This window comes from Hermetia illucens, chromosome 4, assembly GCF_905115235.1.
Source record: "Hermetia illucens chromosome 4, iHerIll2.2.curated.20191125, whole genome shotgun sequence".
Lineage (NCBI taxonomy): Eukaryota > Metazoa > Arthropoda > Insecta > Diptera > Stratiomyidae > Hermetia > Hermetia illucens.
This window is the reverse complement of record NC_051852.1, coordinates 87,861,521-87,881,311: the sequence shown is the minus strand read 5'-3', so window position 1 is coordinate 87,881,311 and position 19,791 is coordinate 87,861,521. Positions and strand designations below refer to the sequence as shown.

Below are 19,791 nucleotides of genomic sequence, written 5' to 3'. Positions count from 1 at the left end.
GATACCTCCATAATTGCTGCACTGTGTGATATCTCCATTTTTATGTATGAGGCAGATAATGCTTCGTTGCCAATCATGAGGCATTGATTCGCTGTCCTATACTTTGAGCACAAGTTGATGAACTACTTGGTATAACTGGTCGCCTCCATATTTAACCAATTCGGCTGTAATTCCATCGGCTCCTGGTGACTTATGATTTTTAAGTCGATGAATTGCACGGACTGTTTCTCCAATACTTGGTGGTGGCAGTATTTGTCCGTCGCCTTCAGTTGTCGTCTTCAGTTCTGGTTGTTCAGTAGCTCATCAAAGTGCTCAACTCATCACTCCAATTCCGCGCCTGGTGCGGTTGCTCCCTGTACTTTTCTAGTTCACAGACTTGTTGGTTCTTCCAGGCTTCCGTTTTCCGTCTGTGAAGTCGCTTCTCCGCTCGACGGAGTTCGTGATAAGTCTCTGCGCGTGCCTGTGTTCTTTGAGAAGGCAACATTACTCGGTATGCAGCATCCTTCCGTTCCGTTGCTAGCTTACATTTATCGCCGTTCCGACTCCTTTTGCAGCTGTGGCCAAGTATCTTTGTGGCCGTATTAATGATAACGTTCTTCAGGTGGTTGTGAATATCATTTGTTGATGCTTCATCTCCAGAACCTCTGTTGACTGCGGTTATTGCGGCATCCATTTCCCTCTTATAGGTGTCGCAGAGGGCTGTGTTATGGATGGCTTCAGTATTCACTCTCACCTGATTGTCAGAGGGGATTGTAGGTGGTGTTGTAATTCGAGCTCGGAGCCCCATGCCAACGAGATAGTGATCCGAGTCTATATTGGCCCCCCTATATATTCTGACCATTCATCAAGGCTGAGAGGTGGCGGCGTTCGATCAACACGTGGCCAATTTGGTTGGAAGTGGTCCCATCTGGAGAGGCCCATGTATGTTTGTGAACCACTTTCCGCGCAAACCATGTGCTTCCAACAACCATTTCGTGCGATACTGCTAACTGGATAATGCGCAATGCATTATCATTGGCATTCCTATGTAAGCTATGGGAGCCAACGTATCGCCTGAATACGGGCTCCTTCCTTACTTGACTGTTGAAATCTCCAAGTATGATTTTGATATCATACTTGGGACAGGCTTCGAGGGTCCGCTCAACTGCCACGTAGACGGTATCCTTCTGCGACTCTGCAGTCTCCTCTGTAGGGGCGTGAACTTTTATGAGGCTTACATTTCTAAACTTGCCTCGCAAACGCCAAGTGCATAGCCTTTCGCTTATATTTTCAAAGCCGATTACAGCTGGTTTCATTTTTTGGCTGATTAAGAAACCTACTCCGAGCACATAGTTTACTGGATGGCCGCTATAATATATCGTGTAGCGGCTCTTCTCCCGGAAACCGGTCCCTGTCCATCGCATCTCTTGTAACGCAGTTAAAGCATGAGCGTTTGATTCCCTTTTAAAAAACTACATTGAAGTAATGAGGATAAAATGACCCCAAACTTGTTATTTCTGCACTGTAACATCCATGCTTTTCATGGATTACTAATAAAAGCTTACTAAACGAATTAAAAAAAAAAATATTGACTAGAGATATGGCTTGCAGTATCCATCTACCTATCTAGCTATCGACTATCTTGTATGAAAAAAATATGACCTGCCTGAATATTTCGTGAACATCCGTGAAGAAAGTATTAAAATCAACCGATTGACTCCCATCAAAGCTTGAAATTGGGTAAGGTTAATTTCAGTATATGACCTACGAATTCCCTCACGATAATTTAATTGCATACCCTTCAAAGGTTTAACTCAATCCATTATTTAGGATGTTTTCACAAAAAGATACTACCCCAATGTTTTAAAGACGATCCCTTAAAAGTCCATTTAAATGGAAATCCCATACCGAATCGTGCAGTCAACATGTATCAACCAATTCTTCGGAACGGTCAAAAAGCCGAACTCCCGTGGCAATTAATATTCATAAAATTCAATCTTTGCTGGCCTCTGAGTGAAAATGTATCCGGTATTACACACTTTTTCCACGATGCCTGGACAATGATGGTAACAACTTTTTTCCTTGAAACAATTCATGCGGATTGGCTTTTCATCTTCGCCTACATTGACGACTTGGAGCTGATAACTGAGAGTCTCTGCACAACTTTCATTGGAATGATGATGTTTTGCCGGATCTTGCATTTACAATTCAATCGAAGGAGATTGCGTGAAGTATTCTACGAATTTTTCGATAGAATATATATTTCAAGGTGTGTACTTACTTAATACCTTCCCAGAGTTAGTTGACCTACATTTGTTTATTTTACAGGGAAGAAAACGAGGAAATCTTTCTCCTTATTAAGAAAGCATTGAGACCAATGAACTTCCTGACAGTGGCATGCATAGCTCCTCTGATTATTTTCCTTCTGACTCCTATCGTTACTGTCGCCCTTAACTATACTGAAACCGGAAAACCTTTCCCCTACAAGCTAGTTTTCCCATATGACGCGCAAAAACCTGTTGCGTATGTTATTACCGTCATGTACACTTCTTGGGTTGGAATAGCAGTAACCACAGTCATTCCTGGCGAACATACATTGGTGTCGATGATCTTCAATCATCTAACAAATAGGATGAAATTGCTGCATAAGGATATTCAGGCCATTTACGTGATCAGTAAGGAAGAGTCGAAATTATTCCGGAGAAGAGAGGAAGGGTTGCACATTCAATTCAACAGATTACTCAGAGAAGCAATAAGGAAACAAAATGAAGCAATACAGTAAGTAATATTTATTAGGTTATAGGCCCTTCAGTTTACGGAATTTGTGATATTTGTGTTTATATCAAAAAAAGGAAGCTAGAGCACCTTCACACTTCAGTTCATTGTGGTTCAGAATCATTACGTTCTTATGACTAATTTACCACAATTTGGGTGGCCTTACATATGCCGATTTAATTGATTTTATTGGTAATCAGCGTGGAAAGCCGATAGTATCGCATAATACTCCAACCAACCAACAAAAATCGTCTTTCTGTTTCTGGACCAGGATTCGGGGCCGTTGAGTCGCTTTTGTTGCTGTAGGTAGCGCCTATGTTGCAATAAAACCAGAATAATGTAGCAATCTCAGGTTGCTGCTGGTGACGTGGGATTCCAGTCTACATCATAGGCGCCCCAAACTGCAAATTGTTGCCGGCAAAATGCAAATTCTTCCCGGATATGCTCTTCTTTCATTCCATAGGAAAAGTCAAAATTAGTTCTCCAACTGTATCGGGAGAGCCTTCAGAAACTTAGCTGCGTGGACTATTTTCTAGGAAACCGATCAACAAAACTACGAATTCATCTTGAGTTAAAGAGAAACTTTCTCGTAGTGAAAGTGGTGGATGAACTGCGTCAGCCAGAACTGCGTGTTTACTGAAATATCAATTTCCGCAAATGTCGCTTCTCCCATATAAAAAGAACCAATTAACCTTCGCATTCTTTTTTTAAAAAATGCTCTTATGGACAAAGACATCCAAACCTACGAGTTTGGACTATCATTTCCCATTGGTTAACATACGTGGGCTTCAGGTATAAGTATTTATCTCCAATAAGCTTAAAGTTACCATCCATGCCCCTGATACCGATGGATAGTGATACTCAGTCGAAATGAAACGCCAATCTACATCTTGCTCAGTTATCCCTGCATCAAAAGTCGGCCAGACTTTAAAAACACCCAAAACGTAAGAGATAAGTCGAAAAAATTGACCAAACACTGTGATCGAGACCCCAAGAAATTTCAGAATCACGGGAAAAATTGCCCCTCCCCCTCCCAAAAATGAGCCCAAGAAATCTTCAAGATATATGGTTGCTGTAGAGCCCTATGTGGGGTGCTGTACACCATAACCACACGCACCTGTCCTCATTGTCGGTTCGTCCTATGTGGGTTATAGCCTGCACCCTCTCTGTCGATTTTTGGTAATGCCCTTCAGCACCCTCCAGGATTTGTTTTATTTATTTATGTGGGTTCTAGTGTGTGCCATCTCTGTCAGATTTTGGCAACTCCCTCCACAATTTTGCAAGGAACTTCCACTCCTCCGCCAGTATTTTAGGCCACGTGGTTCTAAGACGACAACACAACCCTCCGCAACATCTATAAGAGGAAAGTGGATGCCGCAATAACTGCAATCAACAGAGATCCTAGAGATGAAGCATCAACAAATGATCTTCACAATCACCTGAAGAACGTTATCATAAATACGGCCACAAACATACTTGGCCCCAGCCGGAAAAAGAATCGGAACGGCTGGGTTGACGATGAATATGAGCTGTCAACGGAACGGAAGAATGCCGCATACCGAGTAACATTACATTCTCAAAGAACGCGGGCACGCGCAGAGACTTATCACGAACTCCGTCGAGCGGAGAAGCGACTTCATAGACGGAAAAAGGAAGCCTAAGAGAACCAACAAGTCTGTGAACTAGAAAAGTACAGGGAGCAACCGCACCAGGCGCCGAAGTTTTACCAACAAGGCAGCAGGATGAAGCCTTATACACCTCGATGCTCATCCTGCCGAGACAAAGAGGGAAATCTGATTTCCGACAGAATGGGCATATTGGAGCGATAGGTTGAGTACTTTAACGAGCTACTGAACAACCAGAACATTGGCGAGTTGGAGGTCCCGCCAAATGAAGACGACGGACAAATACTGCCACCACAAAGTATAGAAGAAAGAGTCCGTGCAATTCATCGACTTAAAAATCATAAGTTGCCAGGAGCCGATGGAATTACAGACGAATTGGTTAAAAATGAAGGCGGCCAATTACACCAAGTGGTTCATCAAATTGTGCTCAAGGTGTGGGACAGCGAATCAATGCCTGACAACTGGCAGCGAGGGATTATCTGTCTCATACATAAAAAGGGAGATACCACACAGTCCCACAATTATAGAGGTATCACGTTGCTGAGTACCGTCTATAAGATATTCTCCGCTATCTTGCTAGACCCCCATACGCCCACAACATCATTGGCCCACACCAAAGGGGCTTCACTCCAGGCAAATCAGCAACAGATAAAATTTTCTCTGTGCGGCAAGCGATGGAAAAACATCAGAGAATTCGGTTTCCCCAACAAAATTGATAAAACTGACTAGGCTGACCCTGACCAATGTGCGAGATCAGATAAAAGCAGCAGGATCACTCTCAAGACCATTCGACATTAACAACGGTCTACGACAAGAGAATGCCCTATCATGCGTCATCTTTTACCTGGCCCACGAGAAAGTTATCCGCGACGCTGAAGTAAATGCAAGAGGTACGATCCTCTTTAGGTCCACCCAACTACTGGCTTATGCTGACGATATCGACATCATGGGAAGAACCACCCCAGACGTATAAACTGCCTTCATCCAGATGGAGCAGGCGGCGCGAGATCTTGAGCCGCAGGATGGACGATTTCGTAGCCTACATAACGACGAAATCTATGAGCAATACCATGACCGCCAAGTTGTGGATAAAATCCGGCTCAATAGGTTACGGTGGGCGGGTCACTTAATCCGCATAGATGAGGATGATCCAGCCCGAAAAGTCTATAAGGGCAATATCTATGGTAGAAGAGGAAGACGAGACAGGCTCTGCCTGAGATGGAGCGATGGCGTAGGTCAGGACGCCAGACAGTTTTTAGGGATATCGAGTTGGTGGACCTCGGCGTAAAACCGGGATGTCTGGAGTTTCTTATGAAGGCAGTCCAACACCAGATACCGGTTGTTGCGCCGTTGATGATGATGATGGTTCTAAGACGACGCAATCGTCCGCCATCCTGGGATAGTGATTTCCATTACATTACATAACCCTCAATGAAGTTATCGCCCTTAATTAATGTGCGACCAATTCACTGCCACTTGTGCCTTCTTATCAATACGTATACGAGCATTCGATCCATTCACGGACAAAGTTTTTCATTAGTTATTGAATACTCGATAACACGACGCAGGCATAAATTAATAAAAGCTTGCAGCTCTTCAGCAAGAGTGTTGGTCACTTTCCATGTGCTACTCCCATAAAGTGGCACAGAGAGAACCCGCGCAGAACAGCCTCAACTTGATGTTAGTGTGGAGGTAGTTGCATTACCAAATTTTGAACAAAATTGCATAGACGCATGTAGCGTTATCAACGCCTCCATTCATGTCAAGTTCGATGCCACCATCGATAGAATCATCGCCCTCCATATTCTACCCATTGACGCAATTAAGAAGAGTGCTATGACCAGTCAAACTGAGAACCTTGGTTTTATTGATGTTTATCCTCAATGTGTCCGGATGGCTCAAGTGGTTAGAGCGCTGACTGCCGTAGCGGAAGGTCGCGGTTCAAATCCCACTGCTGGCAGAGGGATTTGTTATCGTGACTGGATGTCGGATACCAGTCGACTCAGCTATGAATGAGTACCTGAGTCAAATCAGGGTAATATTCTTGAATAAAGTGCTCTAATACAATATTGATAACAACTATTAGCTTCTGCGGAATATTCATTTTACGTAGAGCATTCCATATACCCTCCTTGCTCACGATATTTATAGCTTTTCTTCAAGATCGACTAAGAGCGGGTAGAGCATTGATCTAAACTCCGCACACTGTTCCACAATAATCCGAAGGTTGTCTATGTGTTTGTTGCAAGAGGATCCAGAGCGGGAACCAATCTGCTGTCTATCTACTTCAAGCGTTGCAGGATGATTTGAACTATCCCCGCAACAAAAGGAAGCATACAAATACTCCTCCAGTTGGCGCGCTCCAGCTGTACGAAAAACTTCTAACCATAGATGGGAATCGGAACATCGCTTGCAGGACTATTGAGCTCTTTCGTGAATCCGATCTACAGTGGGCGAAATCGTTGCTATCTGTGTTTCTGTGATTCCTTTTGTGATTTTTCACGGCATGCTGCACTTCTCGTACTTTTTCACAGTAACGGAGCCCTTGCGTGTCACGCTCCACCGCGCTCGCAACCATTTACAGAGCCTTCAGCTCATCACATTCATTGATCCGCCTCTAGGTTCTCATGGCCTGCTAGGTTTTGTAAGTGTTTCGTCCGGTCGAGAGGCAATAATCCAGCAGCTCGCACAGGAAGAAAGTTTTCTCACTGCTGGATAACAGCCAAAGCGGTGAGACGACCTGTATTGAATTTGAGGAGACAAAGCTCTGTTACCTGTGGCTGTGGTACAGAAAGTCGTAGTTCAAATCTCACTGATGGTAGTGGGATTTGAATCGTAATTTCAAATAGGATACCAGTCGACTCAGCTGTAAATGACAACCAGAATCAAATCAAGGTAACAATCACAGGTGAGCGCAATACTGACCACATTGCCTCCTACAAGATCCTGTAATCATCTAGTGGTCAGTTACGGTCTTGAATGAAACGCTCAAACACACTTCACGGCCTCGATCCAAACGGATTGTCGCGCCACGGATTGTGATTATTATTAAACTCAGTTACCCTGTGAAACAACAGTCAATTATGTTGCTCCTTAACCTAGGCCAGAATCTCCCCGTCGATTTCGATGTTGAGACCAATCTTAAAAAGTGGAAATGTCCATGCAATTGAAGGCGCCTCCCTTTGTAATTTTCCCACGATCGGCTAACCCCATATCGTTTGCGAATATCCTCATTTCTGATGTGATCATTGCTGGTACCCCTTGGTTGCCGCAGCACATGCCAGATGAGTTTGCGTTGCTCACAGTCAAACGCCTACTCTAGGTCTCACGGTGTTTCTTCATGAGTAAGCGGACAGCAGGTGTTTCGTCAGTAGCTCCGTAATTCTTTACAAACCCGGCTTATTATTTGAACGATCCTACGAACATTTGACAATCGTATTCCCAGATTTTTAAGGTCTGGAACAGTAGTCGAGTCGAACGGTAATTTGAACGTTCTGCTGGACTGTTTTTTTCTTTTTAGGTAGTCGAGCAGCTAGATATAAAATGTGGTGCCATCTCTGGATTGGCACCAAATAGCCAATTTTTTTCATATGATAATTTTAGGAGCAAAGTCCTGTTATTATTATTTTTGTTAAGGGAAAGTCGCACCGCGTCCTTGAAGAACTATTGTGCCCCTTTTACTGGTTATAGTGTACCTGTTGATCATAGTATCTCAAGCAGGCCAGTAACCGTTAGGAACTTTAGTATGTTCCCCACTTCCAGAAGTTTCAGCTTTGCATCTGGTATTAAGTGTTCTCCCAGATGTATCGACCTACTTTGCACAAGTGCTGGACACTGTCCCAGGACGTGCATAGAGGTTTCGTCCTCCTCCTCACAGAACCTGCAGGCAGTGTCCGTAGATATCCCTAGCTTCCCTAGGTGGTAGTTCAGCCGACAATGACCAGTGAGAATTCCCACTATGATTCGGAGGTTCTTTTTGGTGAGGTTTAAGCAATCCTTTGTGCGCATGGGTTCGTCTCCCCCAATAAGCACCCTGGACTGCTCCATCCCTGGTAGGCCCGCCCAATATAGTTCCCTCAACCGTTTTTCTTCGTTTCTTAGATTCATAGCCATGAAACCGTTTCCGATTCCACAGAAGGGTTCTGGCCCGTATAAAGGCATCCCTGCTCCCTTCTTGGCTAGTTCATCCGCTGCCTGATTGCCTTCCAACCCAGCATGGCCTGGAACCCAAAGTATCCAGACCTTGTTGGACGAGCCGAGTGTATTCAGTCTCTCAAGGCATTCCCATACCAGTTTAGAGTTCACCTGGTTGGACCTAAGTGCCTTGATCGCTGCTTGGCTATCGGTGAGAATAGCTATGTTCTGCCCCCTGTAGTTCCTTTGCAGATTAAAGGAGGCACATTTGTCTATGGCGTAAATTTCCGCCTGGAATATACTAGTGTACCTGCCCATTGGCTCAAAGTACATTTTCCTTGGACCAATGACACCGGCACCCGCTCCCTCTGCTGTGAGGGATCCGCCAGTGTACCAAGTAATCAGTTGCTGGTTTAAGCCGTATGTCGCAGCCACGCTTTCCCAGTCTGTCTTGTTACTCCAACGTGTTTCAAACTTCTTATCGAAGTGAAACCTCGTTGTCATGTTGTCCCTCGGTATCAGTAATTCGGGATACCGCCTAGAAAGGATATCAATCTTCCTTCGATTTAGGCAGCTCCCCGCCTCACTCATGCTACCGGCCATCCTGAATATTGATCTCCTAGCCTGCATCTGTATGTGCAGATGGAGAGGGGTTAATCCCAGAAGGACCTTCAGGGATGCCGTTGGGCATGTCCTCATTGCCCCACTGATACACACGCAAGCCAGCCTTTGGAGCTTATGTAATTCCCTGGCTTGTGTGCTGAGTTGGGTTCTTTCTGCCCAGATTACCGCTCCATAGGTAATCATTGGTCTTACTATTGCAGTATATATACAAAGTAGTATCTTCGGGCTACAACCCCATTTTTTTCCTGCTATGGATCTGCAAGTCATCAGAGCCCTCGTGGCTTTCCGACAAGTGTTTCCGACATGTGTCTTCCAGAGTAATTTTTGGTCTAGCGTGATTCCCAAGTATTTGACCTCTGTTTCTCGTTTCACCTCCATATCATGTAATGTTATGGCTTTCAGGTGATCCAGCTTACGCCTCCTAGTGAATGGTACTATGGTGGTTTTGGTTGGGTTGATCCGCAGTCCCACCTTCCTGCACCAGGCACTAGTAACCCTTAATCCAGTTTGGATTCTATCACATAGAGTATCTTCATATTTGCCCCTAGAGATTAGAACAATGTCGTCCGCGTAGCCCTGGACTTGTATTCCAGTATTAGTTAACACGTCCAGGAGTTCATCCACTACCATACTCCACATCAGCGGCGATAGTACTCCGCCCTGTGGACAGCCTTGAGTGGTGTTCATGATAATAGAATTTGTACCTGTTTGTACCTCTATTTGTCTGCTTTCTAGCATTTTGCCCATCCAGAGTGCCAGGGTGTTTCCCTCTCCTTTGCGGCTCAGGGCATCTTGTATCTCTGTGTGCGATGTGTTGTCGAATGCTCCTTCGATATCCAAAAACGCGCACAGTGCAATTTCTTTTGTTTCAATGGCGTCCCGTAGTACCTCTGTCAGCTGATACAGAGCAGTTTCAGTTGACCTTCCTGCCCGGTAAGCGTGTTGACAGTGATGTAAGGGATTACGCTTTAGAACGTTAGTTCTAATATAGTTGTCTATGACCTTCTCCACCGTTTTGAGTACGAACGATGTTAGGCAGATTGGTCTGAAAGATTTAGGGTGAAAAGGATCCTTTTTACCCGCCTTCGGAATAAAGACCACTTTTGCCCGTCTCCATGCCCTTGGTATGTAACCCAGTGCTATGCTCCCCCTTACCACCCTCAGAAGAGACTCTAGGATAATTCCTAGGCCTCTCTGGATAAGTGCTGGGAAAATGCCATCTGCTCCGGGAGATTTCATTGGTTGAAAGGTTCCCACTGCCCGTCTTAGCCTAGCTTCTGAGCATACCTCTTTTGCTAGTTTCCAGCTCTCTTTCCTTCCCCTTTTATTCGTTGTTGGGGTGTCAGGCAGATTATTGTCGCCTGCCGCCGAGGGGTAGGACCCCGGGAAATGAGTTCTGAGAAGCAGGTGTACCCTGTCCTCCTCATTCTCGGTGAATGTCCCATCTTCCTTTTTCAAGCAGACAGAGGATATTCTCCCGTCTTTGGCTACAGCCTTGTACAGCCTAGTTGCTTCTGTGATCTGTTCAATCCCTTCACAGAATTCCCTAAAGCTGTTCCGTTTCGCTTCCCTGATGGCGTTGCTATACGCAGTCAGTGCATTTTTATACCTACGCCAGTCCCCGGTTCGTTTTGCCCGGTTAAAGAGTTTTCGTGCCTCCGTTCTCATTCTGGCTAAGTTTCTGTTCCACCATGGTACATCTCTTGATGACTTGACTCTCTTGGCCGGACAGCTGGCCTCATATGCGTCGATGACGATTGTGTTGAGGTCTTCCACCACCGTTTCTAATTCCAGTTCGCTCCTGATGTCACCGCCCCTTGAAGGTGGGCAATGTTGTTGCTCAAATGCGTGGCGTAGGATTTCCAATCCGTTCTCCTGGGATTCCTTATTATTCATTCTATTTCGCAGTTACCCTCAATGTCAAATCTGATTATCCTGTGATCAGACATTGAGGGTTCATCCGACACCCTCCAATTCCTGACCATCCCGTTCATTAGGGTATTTCCTAGAGTTATATCTAGTACCTCTTGTCTGGTGCTGGTCACAAATGTTGGAGTGTTCCCTACGTTGTATATTTCTAACTTATTACTAAGAATAAATTCGAGAAGGTACTCACCTCTACGATTAGTGTCACTGCTTCCCCACACTACGTGGTGGGCGTTGGCATCGCAGCCGAGAAGAAGTGGTAACGCCCTCTCCTCGCAATACTCCGTCAGCTTTGCGACTTGTTCCGGTGGAGCCCGGCTCTCGTCTCCTGGGAAGTATCCCGATGCTACCACTACCTTTCGAGTGCTCCTCCCGGCTTTCAATGAGACTTGGATAGCCACAAGGTCCCCGGTTAAGAACTCTGAAAGACATATGTATTTTAGATTACGTTTGAGAATTATGCAAGCTCTTGGTTTTTCACAAGACGAGTCCCAAATTACCTGCATGTCTCCTCCTTGCAGACCGCGAATCTGCCCCCGGTACACCCAGGGCTCCTGAGCCAGCACTATTCCAATGTTCTCCTTGGAATTTGCCCTTGCAATCACTGCAGATGCAGCTCTCGCATGGTGGAGGTTTATCTGGGCTATCCTAGTGCTGGCCATTGGCTCCGTTATTGTTTGGAGCTCTTCTCCACTGTCGGAGTGTCACCCTCCTCCTTCGACATGGCGCTTTCCTGCGCGTCGCTGTCCACCCCGAGCCCTAGCAGTCCTAGGTCTAGGTCGTCCAGCTTCTGCTCTTCACTGGGCAGCAGGTCTATTTCCCTGGTTGATCCCGTTCTTTCCGCCTCTATGGCTTCCGCGACTTCTTCAGGGACCTCGGTAAGTTTTCCACCCGATGCCTCCTCCGAGGTCTCTTTCCTTGGCTTTTCCTTGTGCACATGCACGGGTATGTTGCCAAATCGGTAGTTGATATGACAACTCCGACGTTTAATTGCCTCTAGGGATCGGTCATCTACCCCGATCGTGAGGAGTTTACCCTTTCCCTCCACCTTGCTTCTGAAGACTCTCCATAGTCGAGTATGGAGATCTTCGTTCTGAGCAATTAGGAGTCTCATGAGGTCTTCTGTTACTATTGCCGCGGCCTTTGGGAGAAAAACTGTCACCATGTGGGCTCCTGGTATATCATCTCCAGCACATGTTGACAATTCCACCCCTTCCCAGCCTGGCAATCTAGGAATTATGGTTCTGACCCATTCTGCGGTACCTTCCGTCGCGCAGTCCACCAGTATAAGGCCTGGTCGAAAGCGTATCCCGGTGAACACCAGTTTCGACGTCCATCCCTTGATCATCTGCTTGACGACAAGTTCTTCGATGGTTTCCTGTTCCTCCCGAGTGAGTATTTGCTCGGGAAACCTTTTTGGCAGTATGGCCAGTCGAATGCCCTTGACCGCACTAGCATAGCTAATGCCGGGCTTCCTGGGTCCTGCCTTCACTCCTGACCTGCCCGGGTTTTCTCCTCCCGTGGGTTCAGGTCTGGGTTTTTTGGGGGCATTCCCTTCATGCGGGCTGATCTCTGCTGCTCCCCGCTTTCTCGGCTCCGGTAGAGATGGCTTAGGTCTGTCCTGAGCCTTCTTAAGGGCCTCTTCTGGTTTCAGGCCTTCCTTCAGATAGCGCAGGTACCATTTAACCCCGGCGCCACTGAGACCTGTCTCCTTCCTGACGTCTGTTATATTTATCTCAGACGTGTTTTTGCTGGTCCCTGCTCTTTGAGCAGTGGTGTTCGTTGGCTGTAGTCCATGCAGTATACCAATGCTCACCTTGGATCCACTGCTTGACGTCCCAACTTCTCCCTTCTTGGGTGTAGTCACCTGGCTTTCAGTAATTCGGAGACGTGCCTGATTAATCAGTTTTGGTGCGGTACGGGGCCCCGCTTTTTTGGTTTTTGTTTTTTTTTTCCAATTTAGTACTCATTTGATTCCCACGAGTATGGGGGTTAAGAGGTCCGCCGTGCCATAGCCCCCCGTAGCACGGTAAGATCTAACTTACTCACTGAGGCGACCAGGTATCAGTGAGGCTCCGTTCGAATACAGTCAGTTACCCCCGACTGCAAACTATCCAATGGGCACGGTTCGCATGACACCCTGGATTGGGGGAGGTGTTTTTCGACTCCCCAGTCTAGATCCGTAGCGTTTTGTTAATAGTAGGGTCACCTCGTACAGGGTGTGGCTATCACCACTCACTAACGGTCTTGGTAGACGAGAGGCTTGGCCCCTGAAAAGGCACACACCGTCCCAGAGGAGAGACAACTCATCCTTAGAGAAAGATTGGCCTCAGGGAGCTATGTTCCGCATCAGTCTATCCTGCAGTACACTGCTTGACCCCCAAGTCCTGTTAAAAGCCCTATCATCGTTTTCATGTTACACTTCTTAAAATACAGCAAAAACGACGCTCTTATAGTCTCATGTTCTTTCACACTTTTTCGCCTGCCGGTAGGAATTCACATTTATTTTTTTGGCTTCACCCATCAAAACAAACTTGATAGTAGTGCACCTAACGCTACATAGTGGTTCCGGATGTTTCATTGTAGAGCCGGAACTTTGGCAAGCCAGTCTATGTACCTAATCACCGTTTAAATGATCTGTCACACCAGGTAGGTTTCGGTTCAGTCTGCCAATTTTTAGCAGTAACTGGTGGCAGCCCCGCAACAACTGACTGTATTAGTGCTGATAAAGCTGGTTGACTCTAGGAAGAAATTCAAATTGAGTAACCGCCCAATCCAATTGCATATATCTCCGTCAGTAAGATGTCGAAGGGTAAGGTCAATTTTATAATCGGGTTTCCCGAATACACTCCTTCCGGGTTTCCCGAATACACTCCTACGTCCAATCATCCGACAATCAAGATTATTCTATCGTTTATCCTAAAAGAATCAGGGTCATTCTCTCCCATTCTTCAATTTTCCTGATTCCGGCAAAATATGTCTCCCCAAAGAAAAATCTATAAGCCATATGCCAACAGCATCGGAGCCACTTGGTATTTACCCAGGGACTTCCAGATGAATGCAGGATTGGTTCCCTTTCCATCCACCAGTGGTATGAAGCCTATCTATATCATTATTTGTTCCCAGTTTCACCTCCAAATGAATGAGAGTGGATTTGGCAACCTCTGTGCTCAAATAATGTGCCGCCAGTGACAAGACAGTGGAATCTACAGAAATCCATAAACCCCCAGAGCGTTGTGAATCCCAAGGTAAAGTTGCAATAAATTTATACCGAATACTATTAAGAAGGACTCACCTAGTCCCTAAGACGGCTGAGTGTCATACAACCATCAGACTATAGCCACTGGTCCTTCCTCCTTTTTGAAACACGCTTGGAACTGTCTTAGGCGGAGATGGTTCTAGTTTGATGGACCACGACACTCAGAGTCTTGTTTTCGGTACTAATTTTTGATTCGACACTTTGCGCCTCTTTTTTAAGAGCCTAATAGTCAGAAGCAACGCAAATAGATACCCTTTAAATAATCCAATCAAACGTCATACGAAAAAGTAGAAATACAGCCTTGATGGATTCTGCTTTGCAATTGAAATTCTTGTGTAGTAAGATTCTATTTCTAGGTGGTATGCAACAATTTGTACCGCAATTAGAATCTACCAGAAGGAGTCAGGTGTCGAATCTCCAAACCCCCACTCCCTTTTGTGTACGGACCTATCTATGCCACTTTTTTGTTCTTCTTCCTCTCGAAACCGGTTATCAGGTATTTCACACATTTTCGCCAGAGATATTGAAATTCGAAATGTTGTGCCCCTTTTCGACTCTTCAGTCTATATAAAAACTTTCGGCTCTCTCACTCCTGAACTTAAGGGTAGTGGATTATTTTTCATTTCGTTGAATTTTGTGTAATATGCAATGGTTTCCTAAAGAGAAACACATGAAAGTCACATCTACATTCTCCTCCAACTATTAATTTGCTTGTTTAGCGCAACAGTCTATTCACAAATGTGAACTGCATTTGTTTTATCGAGTACCCTAATTGCGACCAGGAACGGTAATTCCATAAAAAAGCCTGCAGTTTTGAACGTAAAATCGTCTTTTTGAATGTTGCCTGGCTCTTCCGTTTTTTGCGACATTCCCGGTGGATTTGTTCTCCTTTTAATATGCACCTTTTTCCCTAGAAGATCTACCGAAATATAACGCTGACTGGCTCACCTGATCTATGCTTAAATGCACTGGACACCCTCAGCGCAACTGCAAGGTGTACAAAACTCACTCTTCGTGAGCTTAAGCACTGACGAATACCCCTGTCCATACAAGAGCCGCTTTTGGGGGATAGTATCACAGGAGTCTCTTCGGAAATTAATTCTGAATTAGCCAATCTAGGAACACCCAATTTTGTAAAAGTGTTCTTAATCCAGCAGCAGTTGATTGCATTAAAAAGCCTTGTTAATGTCCGGCATCACTACCTGGCAGTACTTGCCGCAGCCCATCTCATTCCAAATTAGATCTATAGCATCAACCGTAGAACTGGCTTGACAGTGAAAAGTCCCATTGCACTGAAGCCTTCTTCCTCTTCCTGCGGAAGTATTATTGTTCAAGCTACTGATGATCCCACCTCCTTCTTGCTTTTGATAGCCTCTTGCTCAATATGGAACTTCGGTTATCAGGTCATTGTATATTGTGACAAAGCTGTACTTCATTTACTTTGACAGGGTTCATTGTCTTTACTGTTTTAACGAGGTGGAAAGCTTCAAGACCTTGGAGTCACTTTCAACAATAAGCTCCGTTTTGACTCCCATTGCCTCCAAACTGCGCCGTGATCTGGTCACCTTCCCGTAACTGTTATTGTCTTACCCTTGAAAACGTGCAACGTAAATTCACCGGTTCCCTTTTCCTTAAGAAAAGCTTCCCTAGTGTAGATAGATCCCTAGTGTAGATTTTCTGCAAAGGTGTGCTCAAGCAATCACATATTGTGTCCAAATATTTTTCGCTAATATTATTACGGCCAGATTTTTGACAAACGCATACACAAAGGCCAATAGCCATAACATGGGTAGAGACGCCCTCCCTGTGAGTAGCTCCTAAAACATCTTATATTTAAACTTCAATCGGGCCACAATGTGAATCTTACTCCACTCCAGAATGTGAAAAATCTAACTAATTAATAACCAGCCATCTTACCGCTGCCTGTAGTGATAATGTTTTAGAAGACTTTACAATCCTTTTGATAGAAAGGCAACTAGATTAATCAGTGATATTATTTGTGGGAATTGGTATCAGCTGACAGGAAATAATTGGAATATAAACGTTTGGTAAGTATGGACAGTGTTTAATCAAAATATGCATGCCCAGGACATCCACTCCCTCCATTACTAGGGCAGAAATGATGTCATCTGACACCACAGAATTGTATCTATTAAACGCGTTTAAACACAGACTTGGCGACCATAACGATGATTGCGGGAGGTTTGTGGATTTCGGGAGCTTCCAGCACCTCCCCATTGGTGGCACAGAGCTTAACATAAGTTAAGTTGCGTTACAACTAGCCGACATTAGCGATCAGCAGTAGACTGTCTTCTGGATACTTGCAGCAAAAGAGTTGCTGACATTGGCCTTGGAAAGGATCACCATCCGATGGTCGCTTCCCTTCACTTACGCATTGCGTCAACCACTTCTCACAGGGTTGGAGAGTTGCGGCCTCCCAAGTTCAAGTTCCGAAACCGTCCAAAATCGCGCAAAGTTCAGCGCAGTGCACGCCGTAACAAAAAGGAAGAGAGAAGTAGAAGAAGAATATCACGAAAGATCTGGCATATGGTCGCAAACTTTTCAATCATTCTGAGAGGATGTTGATGGCCAACCCATCATCCGCTATGAATAGCAACTGAAGAAGTGGAAAGACAAAGGCTTTTTCCAACAAGGTTCTTAATCATATCATAAGCAATGAAGTTCCGCCTCTTGCAGCTAAAATGACTAGCTATCGTAATATAGCTATCGTGGATGTGGACCGTTCCTCCAAACAGAAGAGAAGTCATCTAAGCCATCTATGCACTCAAACGGAACAAAACTGCTAGGCTGGACGGCTTGCCCGCAGAACTATCCATCGCAACCGCAACTGCAGTTTCTGCAGATCTCCTCCTTCCACTCGCATTGAAATCCTGGGAATCCGAGTCCTTTCACAGAGATTGAAGGGGATTATCATTAAAATTCCAAAAAAGGGCGCCCGTTTTGAGTGTGACAATTTGAGGAGTATCTAAGTGCTTCTTGTTAGTGCAAAGATAACAACTAAAATAATTCCTCAGCACATCAGAGCATGTCTAGAAAGCTTGATTGGCAAAGAGCAAGCTGGTATACGCACTGGATCTTATCGGGGTGACTAAACTAATCCCCAAGAAATCACAGCCTAATTTAGAGCTAGGCTTCACCTACTCTTCATTGATTTGAAAAAAACTTTCGACACCTTCGAGAGGCATTTATGAGAAACAAAGAGAGTCACATATTTTGGCAAAATGTCACGTGCTGCACTACGATACAAACCAAGCCTGGAGGACAAGGAGAACGTCAATAGACTATGGCATCTTGACTACGCTAATGACATTTCTTTGCTCTCTCACCAAATCAGGGGTCTTGGCCTTACGGCGCAGCATCCTCTTCGGTGGCATTAAGAAGAGAGTAAATTGATATTGTTTTGCTTTTTGTTTCTGAGATTTTCGCAATTTTTTGCCATGGTATAAACTTGTAAGTGGAAAGTAAATCAAATTCCACAGAGTAAAGATAACTAATTCACCGTTTTGGACATACCTTTATTCATGTGGATATTCGGTGTGGTAATTCGGATTTTTAACAATGTAGATAATCGTTTCCATTTTATTAAACCTACAAAAATTAGACGCTTTTTAGCTTTTTGCCGGACGACCCAGACCCGGAAATTAAAACAGGTGTACCAGCAACTATTTTCATGTAGTTCCTGTTACCAAAGACAACATCCATCCAGTTGTGGCGTATATCCTTCGGGACTCTGGTCGGGTGGTGCTCCTCGTAACGCTTGACGTCAGAAACGTCTTTAATTCCGTAAGAACACTAGAGGGTCAGAGGAGGATGGAGGGCACGTCGGGAGTAACACAAGGATCCATCCTAGGGCCGGACGTCTGGAACGAAATGATAGTCTACTTAAACTCGATATACCAGAAGAGTCGCGCCTGGTCGACTATGCAGATGATGTCGCGGCGCTTGTTGCTGGAGGCACTGTCGAACAGGCGCAGAGCAGACTCCACATGTTGACGCGACGGGTAACCGGATGGATGACTACTCATGGTTTCCCGAAGTAGTCTTCCTAACTAAAAAGAGAACTCCGACCTTGCGTCCCATATCGTTCATCGAGTCGATCATCGAGTCAAACCCAGCGGTAAAGTACCTCGAGTTGATTTTTGACTCAAAGATGAGCTTTTTTGAGCAAATCAAAGCACCAGCGAACGAGGCTGCAGCTGGAGTTTCGGCATTAAGTAGGCCAATGGCAAACATTGGGACGTACCGTACATATATCATCGATCTACCGCCCTCTAAAATTTTTTTTCAATTCTTGATAGGCTCATAGGTGCGGGAGATTACAACGCGAAACATACTCACTGACTCCCGACTAATCAATACAAAAGGTAAAGAGCTTTCAAATGTTTTGAGGGGCACAAAGGAATACGATTTCATTTCATCTGGGTATCCCATTTACTGGCCAACCGGATTTACGAAAAGTATTCGTCGGGAAACGATTTCAGCTGAACCATGTTACCAACTGTCATCCGATCCACATGTCCGGGCAGCTTTCCCAAGGAAGCAAATTTAAAAACGTTTTTGCCCCAACCCATTGAAAAACAAAATTCAACTTCCACGCTGCCCCCTGCTAAGAAGAACCTTCGTTTCAGAGTTAAAAATGCAGCTCGCATCATCAGTACACTCAATACTAAGAAATCATGTGGCCTCGACAAAATTACAGGCTAAATGGTCAAAGAACTCCCTCCCCATGCTATTAAGCATCTGATTGTCTTCAACTCGTATTGATCATTTCCCGAACATGTGAAGAAATTCCATGTATTATAATTACGGTCGCAAAACCGGGAAAAGATTCGACGCAGATAACATCATACTCCCGATAAGGATACTTCCTACTTTATCAAAAATATTTGAAAAACTGCTAGCATCAGAGTTTCTATCATTCGAAGCAAGTCACAGTATAATCCCTATTATTGTATCTGACCTGCCTGTTGACGATAATCTTAAACGAACCCAAATGAGATTAAGAGTAAAGTATATAAATACTCCTCTCGTAGATGGCGAAATTCTTAATCAAACTAATAATATTTGTTAAATAATTCTCAGCCTTTAGTAATCAGAAATTCCAAACACTAAGGAGAACTTATGGTTTTGCAAACAAAACCTTATTAAAATCGATTCAAAGTCTGTCTGTCTGTCTTTTTTTTCCCGATAGAAGGTGGAAAGCTTCAAAAGCTATCACAAGCTCCTGCCACACGATTATGTGGGACTCTTACCCACTAAAACCACCTCCTTCTCCTTCCACCCTCCCGCAGGACGGTATTATAATACGTCGCGGGGCTGGATCAGAATTTATTCTGCGCTTATGTTCTCGTTGCTCGTGTTCCTCTCGCGTTCATTCTTTCGGATGACGTCTTCCTGCCTAAGCTTCTTTCCGATGACTCCAATCACTTTTCAGTCCATATCCCCTTG

At 44.8% G+C, this 19,791-nt stretch overlaps 1 protein-coding gene across 1 annotated transcript in view; it reads left to right on the top strand.

Annotated features, from left to right (window-relative positions):
* The first annotated feature begins 1,904 nt into the window (after positions 1 to 1,904).
* The window catches only part of LOC119653996 (odorant receptor 13a-like), a 49,350-nt gene continuing 31,463 nt past the window's right edge, over positions 1,905 to 19,791 (top strand). Inside the window, exons 1-2 of the mRNA XM_038059157.1 lie at positions 1,905 to 2,248; positions 2,308 to 2,647. Of these exons, the coding sequence (XP_037915085.1) occupies positions 1,905 to 2,248; positions 2,308 to 2,647 (684 nt within the window). The remainder of the gene's footprint in view (positions 2,249 to 2,307; positions 2,648 to 19,791) is intronic.